General features: G+C 37.8%; 1 protein-coding gene across 1 annotated transcript in view; it reads right to left on the reverse strand.

Moving 5' to 3' along the window:
• RP1 (RP1 axonemal microtubule associated) overlaps positions 1–15136 on the reverse strand; it is an 874252-nt gene extending 859116 nt beyond the window's left edge. Inside the window, 2 exon segments of the mRNA XM_042782735.1 lie at positions 13342–13513; positions 14528–15136. Of these exon segments, the coding sequence (XP_042638669.1) occupies positions 13342–13513; positions 14528–15136 (781 nt within the window).
• Positions 15137–18374: the final 3238 nt, after the last annotated feature.

Here is an 18374-nt window from a genome sequence, read left to right on the forward strand (position 1 = left end):
TCTTTCATTCATCATTTCTTCCATTCTCTGCAGCTGTTCTCCTTTCAAGAGTAAGTTTCAGAGTCTCTTCTGGCATCTATGTTGATCTTTTCTTCCTTTCTTGTGTCTTTAGTGACCTTTAACTTTAATTATGTGATGTTTTTAATGTCATCCCATAACTCATCTGGTGTTCAGTCATTCATGTTCATTCTGTCAAACCTATCCTTTACATGGTCTGTAAATGCAAGTGCAATATAATCAAGGTTGTATTTTGACTCTTATGCACTTGTTTTAATTATTTTCTGCTTCAACTTGAATTTGCACAGGGACAATTGATGGTCTGTTCCACAGTCAGCTCCAGGCCTTGTTTTGACAGATGATATTGCACTTCTCTAATGCCTCTTTCCACAGATGTAGTTTATTTGATTCCTGTGTATTCCACCTGGTGATGTCCATGTGTAAGTCACCCTTTATGTTGTTGAAAACATATTTTCAATGGATAAGTTGTTGGTCTTGCAAAATTCTATCATGCAATCTCCAGTGCAGTGTCATTTCTATCATCAAAGCCATATTTTTCAACTACCAATACTTCTTTGTTTCCAACTTTTGCATTCCAACCACCAGTAACCATTAATATATCTTGATTGCATGTTTGGTCAATTTCAGACTATAGGAGTTGGTAAAAATTTTCAATTTCTTCATCTTTGGCTTTAGTGGTTAGTGCATAAATTTGAATAACAGTCATATTAACTGGTCTTCCTCATAGATATATAGTTATTATCCTATCACTGACAACATTGTACTTCAGGATAGATCTTGAAACATTCTTTTTGACAATGAATGAAATGCCATTCCTCTTTAATCTGTCATCTGCAGCACAGTAGACCATGATTATCTGATTCAAAATATCTGATACGAGTCCATTTCAGCTCACTAATGCCTGTTCTTGTTGTTGTTGTTGTTTGCCATGGAGTGGGATCTGACTCATAGAGACCCCTCTCTGGGTTCCAAGGCAGAATCACTACAGAAGTAGATTGCCCAATCTTCCTTCCAAGGAGGGGCAGGTAGGTTTGAACTGCCAGCCTTCTGATTAGCAGTCAAATGCCTCAAGCACTATGCTACCAGAGCTCCTATTGATCTTTATGTGTCACACTTCATCTTTGACAACTTCCAATTTTCTTACATTCATACTGTGTACATTGCATGTTCTGAATATTAATGAATGTTTGCAGCTATTTCTTCCCATTTTGAGTCATGCCCCATTAGCAAATGAAGCTTCCGAAAGCTTTACTGCATGTCATTAAAACTGACTCTACTTTGAGGAGACGGCTTTTCCCCAGTTGTATTTTGAGGGCCTTCCAACCTGAGGGGCTTATCTTCTGGCACTATATCAGACAATGTATCAGGGCTATTCATAAACTTTTCCAGTAATATATCACAGTGTTTCAAAGCTATTCATAAGGTTTTCAGTAGCCAATTTTTTTCAGAAGTGGATGGCCCTACTCTTCTTCCAAGTCTATCTTAGCCTGGAAGCTCTGCTAAGTGGATGACCCTACTGGTATTTGAAATACGGGTGGAATAGCTTACAGCCTCACAGCAACACATAAGCCACCACAGTACACCAAACTGACAGAGGAGTGGTGGCATTAGCCATTAGAGAGATGTGAATCAAAACAATGAGATATAATCTTACTTTAGCCACAATAGCAAAGTTTAAAAATAAAATAAAATAAAATTCTGGCAAGGGTTTTCAGAGATTAGAACCTTCCTACACTATGAGTGGGATTATAAAATGGTGCAACCACTGTGGAAAATGATATGGCACTACCTTAAAATGTTAGAAATAGAAATACTGTATGATCCAGCAATCCTACTACTAGGTACATATCCTAGAGGAAGAGAGCTGTAAGACCAAGAGATATATGCACACCCATGTTCATAGCAACAGTGTTTACAATAGCAAAAAGATGGAAACAACCTAAGTGCCCATTAAAAGATAAATAGATAAACAAACTATCATACCTACAGAAACAAACACTGTGCAACATTAAAAAGTAATAATGCATCTGTGAAACATATCCTAACATGGATATACCTGGATGATATTATGCTGAGTAAAATTAGTCAATCACAAAAGGGGAAATATTGTATGAGATCACTATTATAAATAGTCAAAACATGTTTTTTAGAAACATTCTTTGAAGGTTATTGGGGAGGGGTGGAGTAACCACAAACTAGAGGGTAGACACATTTTAACTTGTGTGAAGGGGAAGGCAACACACTTTAAGAGGGAGCTCAGCACAAAATGATCAAGGCAAAGGAAGACACTTGGAGAACAGTGTTAAAGGCAACATAAATAAATACTATTACATTCACAATCTTGTAATAAAAATAATGTATGAGTAAATACTTATATGTGCAAGCTGAACAGAGAAATCAAAGCACCCACAAAAATACATAGGTTTTACAGAGTACATGTATATGTATGTATTTATATGAGTTATATATATATATATATATGAATATAGTAGAACATACAGGGGGCACAGTTATGAAGATCTCCTAGCCATAATCAAACACTTTGAGGGAATGACTCATTGGGCCTAGGGTTCATACCATAATCTTGGGGAAATCAAGATCAATTGGCATAGCATATTGCTCAAAGACAATGTTCTACATCCTACTTTGATGGTTACTGATTGGGGTCTTAAAAGCTTTTAAGTGGCCATCTAAGGTGCAATAAAGAGTGAAGAGTGAAGAAAAATCAAAGATGCATGGAAACAATTAGTCCAAAGGGCCACTTGAACTGTAGCCTCCACTATCCTGAGATGAGAAGAACTAGATGGTGCCTAGCTACCTCAGCCAACTTCTCTGAAAGGTATCACAATAGAAAGTCCTATTATAGAGTGTGGAAAGAAATGTGGGGGAAAAAAATCATAGTAATATCTAATAATAAAAAGGCTTAATGGTTTGATAGAGACTGGTGGACCACCTGAGATTATGGTCCTTAGAAATCTTTCAGGCCTGGAACCAAACTCACCCCAGTGGCTCAACTTTCAGCCAAACAGTAGACAGGCTTATAAAATGAACAGTAACATGAGAGAGATACGCATTCATTAATACAACCAGTTAAAGAAGATCAAAAGGGCCACATTTGCCCAGGAATAAAGCTCGGAAAGCAGAAAAAAAACCAGTCATTGAGTCGATTCCAATGCATAGTGACCATCTAAAACAGAGTAGAACTGCCCTATAGGGTTTCCAAGGCTATAAATCTTCACAGAAGCAAACTACTCATCTTTCTCTCACAGAGTAGCTAGTGAGTTCGCACTGCTGACCTTTTGGTTAGCAGTCAAATGCACTATCCTCTACACTAACAGAGCTCATCAGAAAGTAGGGATAGGGTAGATGGACAAAAAGAAATGGTACACACAGGGAGGAAATGGGAAAAATACTGTTATATTGTGGAGATTGCAATCAATATCACAAAATAAATTCTGTATAAATAATTGCATGGAGAACTAATATGCTATGTAAACTTTCACCCAAATGACAATAAAAAGAAAAAAAAAATCAAACCATGTACTGCACTGGGAAAATTTGCTGTGTTTCAGCCTGTTGTACATAGGGTCGCTATGAGTTGGAACTGACTCAACAGCACCTAACAACATGTAGAGGTAATCTTTAGCTGATGAAGTAAATGACAATTCATATTTTATATGAATTTATGACACACACTGACCTGAAACCAAAAGTATTCTTTATAATTAATTGTATTTAGTTCCTAAATGTCACACATGTTATTTTAGCACTTCCATCTGTGGCTCCAAGAACACTAATCATTGTACTTTAAGTCAGTCCCAGACAAAAAATACTGATTTTGAAGTCTTATAAGTCTTGTTCCTATATCATCATAAAGTGGAAGGAACCTTAAAAGGTTGCCTGGTTCTCAAGTAAAATACTACAAGTATTCAAAATAGATTATTTATTTTTCTTAGTTCATAGTCTAATCAACTTTATTTATGCTTCCAGGACACATGCTTTTGTTTTGTTGTTGTTGTCAGGTACCATTGAGTTGGTTCTGACTCATTGCTACCCCAAGTACAACAGAACAAAACACAGCCAGGTTCTGTGCCAGCATGACCAATGGCATAGCCTCCAGCTTCACAGCAACATGCAAGCCACCACAGTACGACAAACTGACTGACTAGAGGTGCATGCTTTTATTCATATCTAATTAAACGTTTTATTAATGTAGATGAATATAGGAAAAACAATCTGTCAAGTTCTTGTTCACAATTCTTTTTTTCTAATTTGAGAATTTTACAAGTCACCTTTCTCTTTTCTATTCCAGGCTAAATAATTCCAGCTCCTTTAATATTTCTTCACAGGGCCTGCCTTAAATTTTTCCCCGATTTCTTTCTAACCTCTTTGGATTTCTTGACATTCTGCTGTTGTCTAAAAGATTCAGTTTCTAGTAAAACAACTATAAATGAAATTTAGTAGTAGAACACCTCTTTCAAATCATGAGAAAATGATGAACCCCTGGCCCATGGAAATGCTTGCAAGAGAGATGTTTTGAGGGAACTGGGTTCCACACATTCAGCAAAAGAAACTATGAGGTTGTTGTGGAGACCTTACAAATCATACTTCTTTTTTTTTTTTTTTTTCATCAAAACAGTTGTTAATAAACTAAGTATTTTAAGGCTATGTATATTCCATTTATTCATCAATACATTCAATATGCATTCTGTACTTAGCTAGCAACATATCAAAGAAAAGAAAAAGAAGATACAAATCTTTTCCATATGACATTTATGACATTCTGAGAGAAAAAATATAGACATATGAAATTATTTAAGTGCAGAAAACCACACAGAAATGATTGCAAAACAATATAATAGAAACTGAGTCCATAATTGCAGAGAAAATGAAAAACAGAGGACTAACGAATGTCAAATTGGATTATCCAAGGACAAATATTCTAGGGCAGCCTCATTTTGAAGAAGCAGAGAGAAATTCTTAGAGGTCTAGTCTGTACCCTATGTCATGTGCTTCATCATGTTACAAAAAACAAACAAACAAAAAAGTATTGATGGACAAGGACAATGGTGATACTTCAATTACAAATCTTCTTGTTCATCACTTCTTTTAAGATTGATTAAAATTAATTGGTTTCATCTTCCCATGTAAAAATATTTTCATCTTCCAAAATATGAAGTATTTCTAATACATTTCTGTTGCTGATATTTAAGGATGTCTCAACTTGACAAATATCTAACAGGTAGGTTTGAACAATCATTCCAAGGGAGGAATGATAGTTCATATTTCCTCTTACTACTTGATTCAGGTTTGTTTTTGAGCTCTGGAATCTGTTGTTTAATAAATTGTTATTCTCATCAACTGCTTTAAAGATTTCATTTGTCTGATTGCTGGGATCTTCTATATTTGAATTCACTTCACCCACAGGTAACAATGGTGTGTTCAAGTAATTCACATAAAATCTTTTCTTTAGATTTGATTGAAATTTATTTAAATTATATTTTTCCTCTAAGTCCAAGAAGTTAATTCTTTTTAATTTTCTTCTTTTATCCATCAAGTTGTACATGTTGTTGAAATAAAGCCAGTCAAATGCCTCATCAATGGCATTATCTATAAATACTTTTCTCCTACTTGTTTTATTGTCGGTATCTTTGACCACATTTTTGTTTGACTGTAGGAAATATGGTTGTACTCTCATCCATAAATGGAAACCTAAGAAATTCTCTATATCAGAGTTTTTACGATACACAAATCCTCGGTCTCTCTCATTTATGGGTTGGATAGTAACAGTTAGTATTGGGCAATGTTGACCACAAATAGCATAGAGTTTATCCAAAGAGTCACCTTCCTGAAGAGTACCATGAATCATTTTATTGTCAGGCAATAGCTGGTTTTTAATATTACTATCAGATTCAGGATGGACTTTGTTACCAGCAGATGTAAAGGCATGAGTGACAGAAGTACATACTCTTCCAGACCGATGATTACCCTTCTCCTCTGCACGGTGATTTGGTATCTTTTCCATGGTGCAGATTTTATTTTCATCATCTAACAAATCCTCATGAAAAGCCTCAGAGTCACTACCATGAGGCATATTAAAATAGTGACATTTCAGTTCAAGAGGTTGAGTAATTTCCTCTAGTTCTGAAGATGATAATTCAGCCATAGTTGGGCCTGGGGCCAAATTCCCAAAATGTGAGTATGGTACTTCATTGCTGTTATTATCAAATAGTGTATCCACTGATGTGGTATCCACATTGCCACATATGCCAGGATTTTCAGGAGATGACACCCTTAGCAAATGATTCTCTTTAAGGAACCACTTGCCTTTGTCGATCAGTACTCCTTCACATATGTCCCTAAGAATTCTGTTATGATCATTTTGCTTTGTACCATGTTCTACAGTACCTTCCCCATTATTACTGGCCCTCAGACCATTAAAGTCACATTTATCTTGTATTTCCTCTGAAAACTCCTGCAACATAGGTGAACTACTACCTACCTGTTCAGACTCATAAGGGCCTACTTTCCTAGCACACTGAAATTCTACAGAATTGTGAGGCCAAACCTGAGATCTTTGTGTAGACCCCAAAAAAAGAGATGGTTTAACAATCTCTGCTTTACCATAAAGTTTTTCTATTGTTCTTTTAACAAACCCTATGTTGTATTCTTTTTCCTGGGAAATATCTTCACCACTATCATTGAAAGCATCACTGGATGCTTTTTTACTCTCACTGTCTTGTCTATAGTCTGACAAATCAGAACTTATTTGACTTACTACACTTTTTTTAAAATCAAGAGACACTTTTGGATAACTTCCAATTTCCATGCTTTTTACCATCATTTGTATTCTGCTTTTAGTTTTGCCTTCGTTGATCTCCTTTTCAGTGTTTTGGTTAGAATCATAGCAAAAAACTAAAGATGGTGGTGTTATCAGCCTTCTACCAATTGTCTCACAAATTACACTGCTCTTTCTTTCTTCTTCTATAATGTTTCTGCTAGAGACTTCTATCAATTCCAAATTTTTACTAGCTGCTAACTCTTTTGGGGTTGATTCAGCATTAGCTTGCTCTCTGGCATTTACCTTTGTATTAAAGATATTGGTGTCCTGGTTTTCTAACTCTTCAAAAGACTCTAATTCTGAAATGTTTCTTTCACTTGATGTCATGCTGTTAGTTATTGAGCCTGCTTCTTCAGAAGTCCTTGATTCTTCCTTATCAAAGGATGTATGTGCATTTTTATCCTGGTTTTTATAGTCTAGTGAACAACTCTGAAATTGAGTTAGAGAACCATGTTTCTGTTTCTTACCAAATTCTGGTTCTGTTGAATTTAGGAAAAGGCCACAATGGCTTAAATTACTCATATTTTTGTGTGACATTAATGTAGTAAAGCTATTTTTATACTCAGGGTCTGCCAAAATATTGAGGTCTTTTTGAACTTCATCAACCCTTTCTAACTCTTCAATCAATTGCAAGTTATCAGTATATGCATTTTCTTTAGAATTTAAAAAGTCATTGGTATTACAGAATTTGATGGGAATGTAGGCTTCATCAATTGGGCAAGCTGACGCATGAATATAGTTCTCCTTTTGAAAACTAGACACAGCATCAGTAAATGAACAAACCTCTCCTAGGAAACAAGCCTTATTCCTGGAGAAGGTCTGAACCATGGCACAACCATCATCAGGAAAAAAAGTATTATTGGGGTTACAGGTCTCTTCTGTAAAAGAAATCTTACTCATAGTGCACTTAGCACTTGGAGAGTAATTCACTTCTGGAACACAGTCTTCAGGGACATTGGTAAAAGAGGGTATTTCCTGTGTTTTTTCATTTTCAGTGCACAAAAGAACTTTCTGAGTGTTGGCCGGCAAACAATCTGCAGAAAGTCCTATTGGAACCATACCTTGTTCTTTCTCAGTGAGTCTAAAGCAATCTGTGGTTGACTCCACTAAACTGGCAACAGCAGTCTTCAAGTCATCAGCTTCCTCTGTGATGGAAATGTGCTTTAGAACCTCTAATAATGCCAGTATTTCTGAAGATTTGCTGGTACTCTTGTGTGTATCACCTTGATGGAAGCTACTCATAATTCCTTTTAGATTTAGCACCAGGAGCCAAGCTAGAAGAAGACTAGTGGATGAATTATGTATTGCAGGAGAAGGGAAAGAAACATCTGAAAGTGAACCTGCCATTTGAATAGCTCCATTCTGAGTCTTTGGAATACTAGGAAATGAAGCTTGCAGTTGGTGAAGCAACAGGACTGGTACAAGGTCTTTTTGGGTGTCTTCTCCAATGGGATCTACTTGAACAGCAGCTTCTACACTTTGTTCTTTTTTAACTAGGCTTATTTCTTGACAAGCAAGGTTTACCTCTTGTCCTGTGTTTTCAGCAGATGCCTGACTTTTAGTATTGTGATCATCAACATCTGATTGTGATAAAGTACAATGTTCATGCAGGGAAATCAAGTAAGCATCATTTAGAAATCCAGCTTGGTTCTCACAGAGGTCTTTGGTAAGTTCTTCACCATTATCTTTGGCAATAAGGGACTTACCTACCTCTTTACCTACATTACCTCTTGTCAAACTGGCATTTTCAGTTATGTGCTTATTACTTCTCATAGCAAAATTATTTCCTTTTCTTGAACTTGTGCGGAGATTATTTCCTGAAAAACCACAATTGTTATAACTTACCACATTCCTTTCACTTTTGCATATTGGAGATGATTTTCTAGGTTGCAAAACTGGAAATGGTTTTACATTCTGCAACCATCTCTGTATGTAATTTTGAGGTGAATGATGGCCAATATTCTCAGGAAGATGAGCTCTTTTCAAAGAAGCTAAGGAATTTGCCATGGTTGCAGCATGCTGTTTACTTACAACAGTACTTGATTTCAACTTTTCTCCTTTTTGTTTTTTCTGGTGTTTTAAAGTTATATGTGAATCATTAACTTTTGAAACTAAACTCTTCTTTGTCACTCCTCTCAAGTACCCAGATGTCACTTCTTCCTGAGACTGTAGTCCACAAGAAGTTCTGGGTGTTTCCTCAAAGAAGTTAAAGACATGAAATAAACTTTTATTTTCAAAAGCATTTTTGCAATATTTAAATTCACTCTGTGGAAATATTTTATCTCCTTGTCCAATTACCCTTTTACTAGGTCCTCCTAAGCTCACTTTCTTTAGTGATCTAGATTTGGCCTTCGCTAAAAGTCCTTGAAGCTTTGGATTTTTAATAGTATTTAATTTATTTCTATGGAAATTCTTAGAAATCTTGAAATTCAGATTACTTTTAGAACAGAGATCATTTGATTCAATCACCATATTACTTGCATGGAGGTCTTCCTCACAAAGCATTCCTTCTTTAGGGGAACTGTGCAAATCTTGTGATATGGTTTCCTGTGCAATTTTACCTCCTGTGTTCATTTTCTCCCTCTTTCTGGGGATTCCTTTAGTTACAATCTCCCCATGTTGATGTCTTGTATTTATTACTTGCTGCTGAGATTTCTTCTTCTTTTTGCTGGCAATAGATGATGAAATCAGCTTTTCATTATCTGGAAGTTTTGTCAAACCACACTGAGCAAATTCACTAATTAGTTCGTCAATTCTTGTAGTGACAGTTGAAGATATTACTGAAGCTGAAGCCTCAGAAATAGTTTGATCTGTTCCAGAGTTTGTACCTGATAAGTGAGTTTTATCTGCTGAGACAGTACTAAGCCTATAATTGATATTCTCATAAGGTCTAAATTTCTTGTTAATAGTTTTGTCATCTGATATTATACTATCAACAATATCTTTCTCCACAACTGAGTTCTCTGAAACAGGCTTTGGCAAGCCATCATGAGACACCTCTAACATCTTCTCACTTGTAATTTCTATAACACCAGTACTTACAGCACTTGACTTGAGCAATCTGCTTTCCATTTTTCTTTCTAAAGATGAATCCATCTGCTCATCATTATTGGTCTGAAAAAGTGCTGGTTTGTTAGATATAGATGACATTTTACCACTAGAACGTTTGAACATATGATACTCAGATTTGTTTCCCTCATCTTTCATTTCTTCACTATAGGAAAACTGTCTAATCATTTTCTCTTGAATTTCTGTTTCAGATACTAAGGTTACACTCCCTATCACAGATTTCTTTTGTCTTACTCTCCTTGGTCCAGGTGTAGGGGGCCTATAAAAATGGTGCTTTTCTTGATCCTGAGTTACCTGAATGACATCTGTGTCCAGAACAGCATTCTCCCAACTAGCAGAACTACAAGTTTCAACCCTTTGATCTGTCATTTGAGTGCTCTTCTCTACCAAACTGCTCTCTTCATTATTGCTTTTCATCATAGGCAAGATTTCTGCAGACAATGCACATGCTGCAACCTTTAAACCTGATGACTGATCATCTGGTCTTCCTGAAAAACTGCTTGCCTCACACTTTTCATCATTATTAGAAAGATCAACTCGACTGACAGTAGTTGTCCATTTTATGGTTTCCTCCTCTCTTATCTTGAATCGAACTTTCATCTCAACTGTCATGGTGCCATCTTGATTAAAAATAACTGATTTCTCAATATCATCTTCAGAAGGATTTACTGATAAATTTTGAGAATCATTTTTTTCTAAGGCCAAATAATGCTCAGGAGCAAAAGAACAGTCTGAGTAGCAATCATTATTATTATTTTGCATTTTGTGAGAAGAAACAGAATAAATCTGGGACCTTGGGCTTGAAGGCACATGTGTGCTTGCTTTCAAGATATTAAGAGGGAAAATGACCCACATCAAAATGCAATGTGGAAAGTAGAGAAGTTATAAGCATCCAATGGAAAATGCAGCAAAGAAGAGGAAAAAAAAGAGAAAGTGTTAGTACGTAAAACACAGTATTTTCTGAATATCATAGTAAAGTTTGATTCATATCTTTTTCACCTCTATGTAGCTGTTTGTTATTTGGAGAAACATACTGTAGTATCTGGTATATTTTTACACATTACTTTTTAAATGAGACTTTATAATTCTACATAAATGAGGAGATTAACAAAAATTTAATGTTAATAAGTTTAATAAAGTAATTTTTAAAAGGAACTCCTAAGGATCCTAACAAAAATAAAGGGTTTTGTTAGGTTTTTGCTTACTACTAGGAGCTCTCATAGCTTAGTGCCTACGGCACTTGACTGCTAATGAGAAGGTTGGCCGTTCAAACCCACCAGCCACTCCTCATAAGGAAGATGGGGCAATCTACTTCCATAGTGATACTGCCTCGGAAACCCAAGGAGGGGTCACTACGAGTCAGGTCCGACTCGACGGCACATAACAACAACAACAACAACAGTACTGAAACTGCAGTCTAATCAAGTGCTACTTACCTACTCAAACAAGGCAAGTAACAATTTATGTCAGTATTTATTTTTCTACCTGTTCACATCAAAGGGAGATATCTATAGCTCTATGAAAGTTGAAACACCTTTAGAATTTATTTTAAAGGCTAGAATAATGAAGTAATAATTATTAATTTAGCATTTACTTAGTACAGTAAACCACAAAAAAGAACTAGACACAAGCCTAAACATCTGGTTATCTTTTAATGTGTGTCTTTAGAATTAACCTTGGCACTCATGTTTCTTAAAGTCAATCAAATTTATATCTGTAGTTTGCATTGATTTTCACATGCTTGCCAACAGGTGGCATAGTGCCTAAGACATTTGACTGCTAACCAGAAGGTGCACGGTTCAAACCCACCAGCCACTCCTGGAAGGCTGACTGGGCAATCTACTTCCATAAAGATTTACTGCCTCAGAAACCCCAACAGGGGTCACTAACAGTCGGAATTGACTCGATGGTAGTGAGTTTCGTTGTTTTGTTTTGTTTGCCATCAGGTAAATATCTTTAATGCTTCAGAGTATAAAACTATAGAAATATTTTTCTTCTTCTTTTGCATATACTCTTACCAAACTTGCAAATAAAAAAGTATCTCTGTTTGTTTTGTTTGTTTTTTTGTTTTCAGGTAAAACTTAAAGCCCTCAGAATCTCTAAAGCCACCAAAAATCATACTCAGGTACCTATACCAGATACAAAATAATGAAATAGTTTTAGTAAAATAACTGAAGTGAAATAGTACTGGCAGATGCACTACTAATTACCTACTGAATATATCCATAATAAAATGAGAATGATAAATAATAGATGAGTTCCCTGACATTAGCAATAAGTAGTGGGATTAACACTTCAAACGCATATTACTCTATGGCTAAATAGAATGAAATTAAAATTAAGTATAAATAGCAATCAATGACTGAGCACACAGCTGAAGTTTTGCTAGAAATATTGAGCAGAATGAATGAGATTAGCTATGCTGTCATAGAAAATATGGAGTCTAATCCACAAACCTGGGCCTTAAAAGGCCTTCCTCCTTCGAAAAGACAATGTCTCCTTGAACACCAGTTCCTAAGGAATTATCAACTTACTTTATTGTTAATCAGCCAACCTATATTATTTTTGGCTGCATGAACATTTTTAAACTGAAAAAAAAAAAAATGGATCTAAGGGTCTGTGGTTGTTACTGGAATAACTGTAGAAAATACAGCATACTCCTTGGGTTTCCAAGAGTGTATCACTGCAGAAGTAGGTTGCCCAACCTTCCTTCTGAGGAGTGCCTGGTGGGTTTGAACCGCCACCCTTCTGGTTAGCAGTCAAGTGCATTAGGCACTACACTACCAGAGCTCTCTATCTGCAGTTAAGAGATTTGAAAAAGGATAGCCAATTTGCTGAGCTCATCTACGAATGCTATGTGCTACTACTTAGAGAAAATCGCATCTACAAAAGATGTCACTTAACATGGATTCCATAGAATTCTTCTCCAAAACCAGAAATACTGGCATTCTGATTTTTTAACTAGGTATTATATCTAAAGTTTGGCAGTTCAAACCTACCCAGTTGTGCTGTGATAGAAAAGACTTGGAATCTGCTTCTATAAAGATTATGGCCAACAAAACCCTACAGAATAATTGTACTCTATAACACATGGGGTTGCCAGAATTTGGAATCCACTTAATTGGCTTTGTTTTGTTTTTATATGCAAAAAAGCATACCCCATCAATTTAAATAGATACATCATTGACTGATTCAGAAAAATCTAAAAAAAAAAATTATATAATCTCTTTCTGATGATAAATATTACCAATTTCACCTGAGAATATTTCAAAAACCTCTTATTTTCTCCTCTGGACAAAGGAAACTGGTCATTTAAGCATGGATTTTTTTTTTTTTTTTTTTTGTTAAGGTAAAATTTAAAAAATAAAAATTCTCAGTGCTAAAAATAAGGGCTATATATTTTAGTAACTTACTCTTTCTGCTTTCTGACTTAGCATTTCCTTTGGGGTACATGCGATGAGCAATCCCTGGTAACCTAGCAGGAAGCATGTACTTTTGGATGTCATAATTTCCTGGTTTAAATGGCTCCCTTCCTGCTGCCACAATGGCTCCAGAGCTCAGAATCACCGCCTGGAGGCTGGGAATCTAGAAGAAAGCAAAGAGCTCAGATTTTCACTTAAGCAACATAAACTTTTATTCTTCCCATGTGGTAATTTTATAATTTTGACTGAATCAATCAACTTCCTGGGCTTGATGTTGCTAACCAAGCATTTGTTAGGGTTCAGTGATGTATACTAAATAGCATAACATACCAAAAAGCGGGGGAGGGGGCAATATCTTTGCTGAGCACAGTACTAGGGAGGAAGAGAGACTAGTGTTAGAGAATAACTTCAAAAAAGAAAACAAACCTGTCACCATCAAGTTGATTCCCACTCATTGTGACTCAATATGACAGAGAACTGCCCCACAGGACTTCCAAGAATGTAAATCTTTACACAAGCAGACTGCCACCTCTTCCTTCCATGAAGGGGTTTGTGGGTTTGTACTACCCAGCTTTTGGTTAGCAGCCAAGAGCTTAACCACTGCTCCACCCGGGCTTCTTTACAGAATAACAAAAGAGATCTGTAACTAAATAAAACAAAGTGTGCAGTACGCTTTCCCTTCGGCATCCGTGTCCCCAGCATCAGCCAATAAGCTCCAGTGCCAGGCGGGAAAAGGCCTTGTGCGCGCTGCAGTGCAGGAAAGTGTGTTCCAATGGGCAGGCTCTCATTGCAAGGGAGTGTCCCCCCACCTGCCTGCAGGACCTCAGGTAAACGTTTTCTCCCTCTGGGCGAATGCCACTCTTGGCCAGTCCTTTTAAAGAAGTACTGTTGAGACTGGTTTCTGTGCCAACACATCATAACTTGGCAGAAGGGAAGAGAGAGTGCGGGAGAAAGAAGTGACCCTAGTGCCAGATGCCCTCACAGAAAAGCATAGTTTCCTTCCCCCCACCCCTAACTGGAGAGCCAGATGGAGGGGAAGAGTTTGAGGTTGAGGGAACCCACGCCCGCTAGGGCGACGCCTTCCGGTCCACAGAATAACTACACACACAAGGGCTGAGAGGGAGGGGCGTGTGGCCGAAAGACCCCAGAAGGAAGGGCCTCAGGAACACTCACTCACCTTTCTTCCGTCGGTAGCGTATAGCTTCGCCACCGACCACCCCATGACCTCCGTGAGATGCTGGACAAAGGCCTCAAAGCTCTGGGTGACTCTCCGGTTCACCACCACTACACGCCCCGTTCGCGGGTCGCCGTTCTTGAAGACCACGAGCCTCCGGGAGCCGCTTTGCAGGATGGGCGGGGCGGCGGCGCGGCGGGGCACTTGTGCGTTGACTGCCGGGCTGCTTTGCCAGGGTCGTGGCCGCCGACGAGCTCGCTCCAGATCCACCGGCTGCACCCTCTGCCTGTGGGAGCACAGGTAGGACTGGCCGTCTTGCAGATCCTCCAGGCGCGTGATGCTGTGCATGCCCCGTGGAGTGCTGATGTTCCTCACCCCGAACGGCAAGGGAACCTTCCCGGACAAGTTATCCAGCAAAGCATCAAATGTCTTGAAGGAGCGAGGGTTGACCACCACCTTGACCCCACTGAATTGTGGGTCTCCGCTCTTATAGAAGCTGATCCGTTTGGCCACGACAGGATGGGTGATGCTCAAGTGGCGAGGGTGGGGAACTCGACCTTCAGAAGAAGTCGGATGAGTCTTAGATAAACTAGTGGAAAGGGTTTCACTCATCTTGGTTGAGACCTAGAAAGGAAGAAAATTGTTAATCTCCAGAATGACAGAGCTATAGAAAATACATGATAATGCAAATAAATGCTAATTATAGTTAACATCAGGATCTGTCTAGGGTCTTTTTCATATATTCATTTATACCTGCCATTTTAAAAAAGACAATTTTAAGAATCTTAAAAGAAAAAGATATAATTAGAACAGTTAAATAAGGATATTTATAATCAAAAATGAAAACGTTTTAGATGCACTAATACGGGCTCAGATAAATAAATTATGATATACACCTGTGCAATGGAAAGCTTTGTAACTATTAAATACAGCTGTATAGATCTATGTTTACTGGCATAGAAAGATGGTAATGTATATTGTTAAATAAAAAAAGCAATTCATAAAACATTTTATATTATTGATTTATATATATACATATTTATTATTATACAATAGAGATAAGTCTGGAAGTATATACATCCCAATGTTAATGGTAGTTATCTCTAGATGGTAGGACTATGGATAAGATTTGTGGAGGTTTTTTTTACAATTGCTATACTTTGTAAATTTTAAAACAAATAACAAGAATTATCACACAATTTAAAAATAACAAAAGAAACACAAATCAAAATTCATCCAGTGAGAAAATTAAGAGTTTTGCAATTGATAGTTTAGTGGCGTAATGCCAAAGCATTGACCAGAAGGCTGACTGTTCAAGCCCACCAGCCACTCCTCAGAAGGAAGATTGGGCAATCTACTTCTGTAGTGATATGGCCTTGGAAACCCAAATAGGGGTAACTATGAGTTGGATATGACTCGATGGCAGTGAGCTTTTAGAATTTTGCAGTCAAGGAAAAGGAGAAGCAGAGTTCATAAAATTCTGATTGTCTCTTAAATAGAACCACATGAGTTCATATGCAAGACATTTTTTCTAAACACTAAATTCTAGAAACAATGTATCAGATAGATCCTTAGAAGAAAAAAGGCCATATAAGATATTATAAAGTGCTTCCCCTGAAGACTTGTAGAAAATGCAGGAAAATCTGACATACCACATTACCATACTTTGGGAAACACCGTTTTTTGATGAACGATGTTATGTGCTGTCGAGTTGGACCTGACTCATAGTGACCCCTCCTTGGGTTTCTGAGGCAGTATCACTACTGAAGTACATTGCCCAACCTTCCTTCCGAGGAGTAGCTGGTGGGTTTGAATCGCCAGCCTTCTGGTTAACAATCAAGAGGAGGCATTTTCAGCAAATCACTAAGTTTTTTCTTCCACTTTTCAATGAAGTCAGAGTCTGTGACTGATAGGGGACTGACTACTTTTCGAAGGGTTGATATGCTTCTGGGTTTGCTTTTTCATTTGTAGCATTGTGTGAGTATTTTGTTTTAAATCAATTTAATTATTGGTGTCTATTGACAGATGAAGGAGCTCTGATAATGTAGTGCCTAAGGCCCTTGACTGCTAACCAGAAGGCTGGCAGTTCGAACCCACCAGCCACTTCTTGGAAGAAAGATGGGGCAATCTACTTCCATAGTGATACTGCCTCGGAAACCCAAGGAGGGGTCGCTATGAGTCGGGTCCAACTCGACAGCACATAACAACAACAACAACATTGACAGATGAAGAATACCCTGCAGCTTTACAACAAGTGTACAATTTGAAGACAAACTGAACAAAGTAATAAATGTGATCAGTATTATAGGGATGAAAAAGACATATTTGTCAGTATAAATCAGCTATAAAGGTGACCTAAATCACTTACTTAAATGGTTGCAAGTTGCTGTCTAAGATCCTTCGTATATCTCCAAGGTAGTTTGCAAATCTTATTTACCTGTAACTTAGGAAAATGTGTTCAAAGATCAGCCCAGAATTTAGATGTGTTTCCCCTCTGTCCCCCCCTCAGCTGTTTAAAGTGATTATGTACTTAAGGCAGCTTTAGCAGGCCTGGGCATCAGGAGCTGGGGAATCCAGCTTTACAATGGAGTCAGCAAACTGTCTTTTCTCATCCTCCTCCAATAAACTGTGCTCTGACCTTGGGCACACTGCTTAATCTCAGTGCCCTCTCCAGCTACAAGAAGGATGAGTTTCTTCAGTGTTTAGTTAAAAGACTTCATACCACTTTGCTTCCATTTACTTTTTAGCTTAGTTTACCTATATATATACTTGAAAATATTTACATGAATGATACTTGAAAACACCTAATTTTGCAAAATTATATTTAGTAAGTGCAAGGAGCACTGGTGGGGCAGTGGTTAAGGCATTGGCTGCTAACCAGAGGGTTGATGGTTCAAACCCACCAGTTACTCTTCGGGAGGAAGATGAGGCAATCTACTTCTGTAAAGATTGACAGACCTGGAAACCCTATGGGTTGGCTATAAGTCAAAATGGACTCAGTGGCAGTGGGTTGGGTTAGATTTGGTGTATGTAAGTGCACCCTCAGGCTTTTAAAGTTACTAGTTTTCTGCCTTTGGAAGGAAGATGGGGCAATCTACTTCCGTAGTGATACTGCCTCAGAAACCCAAGGGGAGGGGTCGCTATGAATTGGGTCCGACTCGACGGCACATAAAAACAACAACAACAACAGTTTTCTGTCTGGCTTTTACTATTTGGGGAGCTTTTAACCTGGTGACTTCTTGGAAACATATTTGCATGAGCTGATATGCTAAGAGTTTTTTGTGGTTTTGGTTTGTTTTGTTTTTTAGGGGGTTGAAATAAGAGATGGTGTGCTAACATCAGGAGAGACACTTTGGAAGACAAGGCTAATTGAAGGGAAAGCGTGGCTTCCACTGTCTCTATCCCACTGCTGCCCAACTCAGAGCACTGGTTTGGAAGCAAACACATGAAGGGTAGAAGCTGAAGGCAACATCCCTGCAGCGGAGGAGCATTTGCAGAGAAAGCACTTGGCAGGGTATTTGTCAGGTGCCTTGATAAAGAGACTGTAGCAAACACATAAGTTCACAAGATCCTCATTGTACATGAGAGCTCTGGGAACACCCAGGAGGTTTTAGGGGGAGTGTTGTGAGGGTTAAGAGCCCAAAGTAAGGTTGGCCTGACACAGAATATAGCAGGATCTCTGTTAGTACAGAGCACGATGTCATCATTGAAGAGAGAACAAGCCACATTCCTTCCGAAGGAGCTGGCCTTTGTCCTAATGTAACCAAATGTGCCTCCTTCAGAGCCCATGGGAAAAGCAGAGTACTTCAAAGCACAGTTGAGGAAAAGTCCAGAGTGCCATGAGACTATC

The sequence above is a fragment of the Orycteropus afer genome, unplaced genomic scaffold (assembly GCF_000298275.1).
Source record: "Orycteropus afer afer isolate SDZICR_OR568_19922 unplaced genomic scaffold, OryAfe1.0 scaffold00436, whole genome shotgun sequence".
In the NCBI taxonomy this organism is placed as follows: Eukaryota; Metazoa; Chordata; class Mammalia; order Tubulidentata; family Orycteropodidae; genus Orycteropus; species Orycteropus afer.